The sequence below is a fragment of the Trichogramma pretiosum genome, unplaced genomic scaffold, assembly GCF_000599845.2.
Source record: "Trichogramma pretiosum strain Unisexual culture from Peru unplaced genomic scaffold, Tpre_2.0 scaffold112, whole genome shotgun sequence".
NCBI classification, from domain to species: domain Eukaryota; kingdom Metazoa; phylum Arthropoda; class Insecta; order Hymenoptera; family Trichogrammatidae; genus Trichogramma; species Trichogramma pretiosum.
This window is the reverse complement of record NW_019641022.1, coordinates 404420-408191: the sequence shown is the minus strand read 5'-3', so window position 1 is coordinate 408191 and position 3772 is coordinate 404420. Positions and strand designations below refer to the sequence as shown.

The following is a 3772-nucleotide window of genomic DNA, read 5'->3' as shown; positions in this document are numbered from 1 at the left end:
CTTGAAAATAATTAGATCTTATCTGAGAGCAATAGCTGATTATATTGACAGTGACGAGTTATCTTATGTAAGAGACACTTCCATTCAAATTATGTAAGTAAATAATTTCAAATTTTTAATAATATTTTTTAACCTTAAGTTAAATTCAATTTTTAGACATCATAATGCAGCTAAGTACCGAGTTGAACCGACACAAATTGATCCGATCGATGATCATTAATTTTACCCAAGAACAATCGGCAGTTTCGTCTGCCTACGCTAGTTGTGCCATTGGTAAAAGTCTGATTTATCAGTCGTATCAGAAACTCTGAGTCCAAAACTCTTTGGACCAGATAGTATTAGCTAGAATGTCCAATTCGAATTTATGACCAGTAAAAATTGTAGAAGTTCGCAATTATTTATTGTATGTTGGATTTATTTTACTATAAGAAGAAAAAGTCGGAGTCTTATCAAAAAAAGATATTAAAAATTCACTGAAGAAGATATGAATAACAATAATACCTTCAATTAAACCCCTGATTCAACGCAAGAAAACTTTATAAATCACGAACTCACGTCCAAGCTCACGCATGTGATTTCTTGAATTACAATTTACAACTTGCTGAATGCCAACAGAGTTCGATAAAGTTTCTGTGAGTTTTGTTGAATCGTTGAATTTTGTAAGAAAGTATTACAAATTTGATTTGGAAAAATATATTGTCATTAACCCATTAACGCACAAAAGTGCAATTTTGTGCATGAAATTTCAATTGTAAAAAAATCTTGGGTAAAGTTAAAATCGTCACTATAAATGGTAAATAATAGTGGTTCACGAGTAAAGTGGTTCACGATAAATGATAAATTTTATCCGAATTTTGAGTATATCTTTCAGTTAGCAGAAAGGATGGTAACCTTTACAATACATTTTTCTATGTGTAGCTCTGGGCCCCTATTTTTAGCGAAAAAATTAATTTTTGCAAGCGAATATGGATATTTATACTACAGTATTTATTTTTGTGTCGTCCACTTCACTCAAAAATCACGTCCCTATAATATCTCGCTAGATGTCGTTTTCTGCGTTGATACATAAATAATAGTTTAAATTAAATATCCGTATTTAGAAAACAACAACCATGTGTAAGAACTATGTCTCCTGTATACCCAATTTTGCAAAAAATAAAAACACAGTTGCTTCGCCCAATAATTAACTAATAAAAAGAACAAGTCTCTGTTAGTAATTTCATTTATGCATTTTTCCCAAGCGAAATACAACAATGAAGTTTTTATCCACTGGCAAGTATTTTCTCTTTTACTGTCCGTTCGAAAAATGTTTTTATTATACTTTTACTAAGGTGGGCTTTGATAGAGCCGCGCCAATCGTATGATGAATATTTCTAATTCAACTCTTAGACGTATAATATCAACTTGCCTATTATCTAATATTTGTCTTACTATGCAATATTGTAATTGCAATAAATTATGTCATGATTCAATGTATAATATTATTAGCAGAAAGGAGCAAAAGTTCGTGAGACCGATTAAATTTATTACGCGTAATTTTTTCAATTTAACAAATACTAATCATTAAAACAATCTTCAAAATAATCATTAGATTTTTTAATCTTGATTCAGAAGTAAAAATAAAAATCTTTAGTTCTTAAACTTTCATTGTTAGACAACATTTCAAGAATCCCAGATATTTACTTGTGAAACTCAAAATTATCGAATCACTTCAGAAAGTTATGCTTTGTTATAAATGTCAAATATCGAGGAAAATTTTAATACAATTATATAACATTTTAGAATTCTACTGCTAGGATATAAATAAAAAAGCAACCGTTATAATTTTTAACATCATATGGCGTTTATTACAAGAAATATTTACATCTAATCTTTACAAATTTATCACACAATCAAGACATATACGTCGTCAAGTATAAAAGGCCTATCTAACTGTAACACAACTACATGACTAAATTTAAATACATCGATCGTTCGAAAGAAAACAGTCTTTGGAAAAAATTAGGAAACTATACGTTCGAGGTTCTCGAGCTTCGTCGGCTTTTCTCTCATTGACTTTGAGCCATCTTCTGCTTGTTTTCGGTCTGTGCCTGCTGCTGCTGCTGCGGCTCTTCCTTTTTGCCCTGCTCGACTTGCTGCTGTTGTGGCTTCGTCGAGACTTTCTCGATCTTCAGCACCCGCTCCTTTTTGTTCTCGATGGCCTCGGGTTTACGCGGGGCAGTGATGGTGAGCAGACCCTCGGAGTCCAGAGTGCTCGAGGCTTTCTCCGGGTCGCACTGCTCGGGAACCATGTACTTGCGGACGAAGTGCCGAGAAATCGTGCCGTGGTCGTCGTGCTTTTCCTCGTGTTTGCCTGAAAGTAACGAAAAAAATACGTTTAGTTTACGATGTAATGCAAACAATAATTCGGTAAATTAATTATCTAACGCGACTAATTTTTTCAACAATTCTGTCAATACTCAAAACTTACGTTCTATTAAAACTAAAAGTAAACGTATTTAATACTTGATGCAATGCAAGCAATTATTATTCATTAAATTTCTATCCAAGTAAAATAATTATCTGACTCGACTAATTTTTTCCAAACAATTCTAATAGAACTAGATAATGTCAAATACCAAAGAGAATATCTTACCTTCGACGACGATGTAGTTGTCGATGACTTTGACATTGATCTCCTCGGGCTTGAACTGCTTGACGTCCAGGGCGACGTGGAACTTGTCCTTGTCGTCCTTGATGATGGAGTAGCCGCTGCTCTGCTCTTCCGCCTCCTTCATCAGCTCCAGCATGGGCCGATAGTAGGCGTAGGGGACGCGCCTCGGCATCTCGAACAGGGACGAGTTGAAGAAGCTCTCCGGGTGGAAAAAGTCGCGGCCGAAGTGCTGGTCCAGTAGACGATGCGGCCTCTCCATCTGCTCCCACATCTGCGACACGAGCTTCGGAATGAGCGTCATTCGCGATCTCATCTTGACTTCTTTGTTGATTTTACTTCGACACGAAATTTAATAAATGTTTACGATAAAAACGTTTGCGAAACGTTTAAATGTACAAGAGCTTGTATAGATGCGCTTGCTTCGGATTCTGACTTGATACTGAGTCTGCGCAACCGAGCGACGCCGCTTATATACTGGTTGCCGTGCGGCCGGCGCGCTCTGCGGTGCACTATTTTGCGCGGATCTTCGAGACATTTCTCGAGGGTGCATGTCGACGCTAGATTATTCGCGACTTTTCGCTGAAAAATCTCGATCGAAATCATGACTCCGATCGTTTGATTTAGCGACTACCGATACCGATTTATGGAATACGATTGTATGAGTACTTGTAGGCGTCGAAGAAAAATTAATACGAGCGAAACAAGCCGGTGTTCGTGTGTAGTCTATTATTGCATCATCGCACCTATTGTGCTCGGCGCTCGAAATGCACACGTAATAGAGCATTGAACTTCGAATGCCAAAAATAGAATCGATTTTAAAGAATTTTCAATATAGATCTTTTCAACGTTATGAATTGTGACATTTTTTATGTTAATTTGCAATTTCATTCTGAAGCTAACGGACCTACCCTTTTCGTTATTTCTGCTAATGAACTTTTCCAGAAATTGTTCTGCTGACAACTTTAGTTTTTGTTCCAATTTGAGCTACGAAAAAAATAATTAAAAAAAAATCGTTTGAAAATGTTCAATTTTGTCATTGATTTGGCAGCGCGTAAAAAAATTATGAACTGAAATACAGCAGATATAACAAATTGTAAAACTGAAATAAATCAATTGATT

The 3772-nt window shown here is 35.6% G+C and overlaps 1 protein-coding gene and 1 long non-coding RNA gene across 2 annotated transcripts; one reads left to right on the top strand and one right to left on the bottom strand.

Annotated features, from left to right (window-relative positions):
• Positions 1-1183, top strand: LOC111693440. The gene is made up of 2 exons (XR_002763415.1): positions 1-93; positions 157-1183. It is a non-coding gene; the product is annotated as an uncharacterized LOC111693440 (long non-coding RNA).
• Positions 1184-1818: 635 nt separating this feature from the next.
• LOC106652697 (alpha-crystallin A chain-like) lies at positions 1819-3040 on the bottom strand. Its single transcript, XM_014371800.2, has 2 exons — positions 2636-3040; positions 1819-2353 (listed from the first exon to the last, which is right to left on the bottom strand). The coding sequence occupies exons 1-2, from the start codon at positions 2964-2966 to the stop codon at positions 2049-2051; spliced, it is 636 nt and encodes a 211-aa protein (XP_014227286.1). The 5' UTR covers positions 2967-3040; the 3' UTR covers positions 1819-2048.
• Between the last annotated feature and the right edge of the window lie 732 nt (positions 3041-3772).

Excerpts from the sequence above, each read along its gene's own strand:
- LOC106652697 (XM_014371800.2), bottom strand. The coding sequence starts at position 2,966 with ATGAGATCGCGAATGACGCTCATTCCGAAGCTCGTGTCGCAGATGTGG. Across the intron at positions 2,354-2,635 it reads CAACTACATCGTCGTCGAAG|GCAAACACGAGGAAAAGCAC; the intron begins GTAAGATATTCT and ends CGTTACTTTCAG.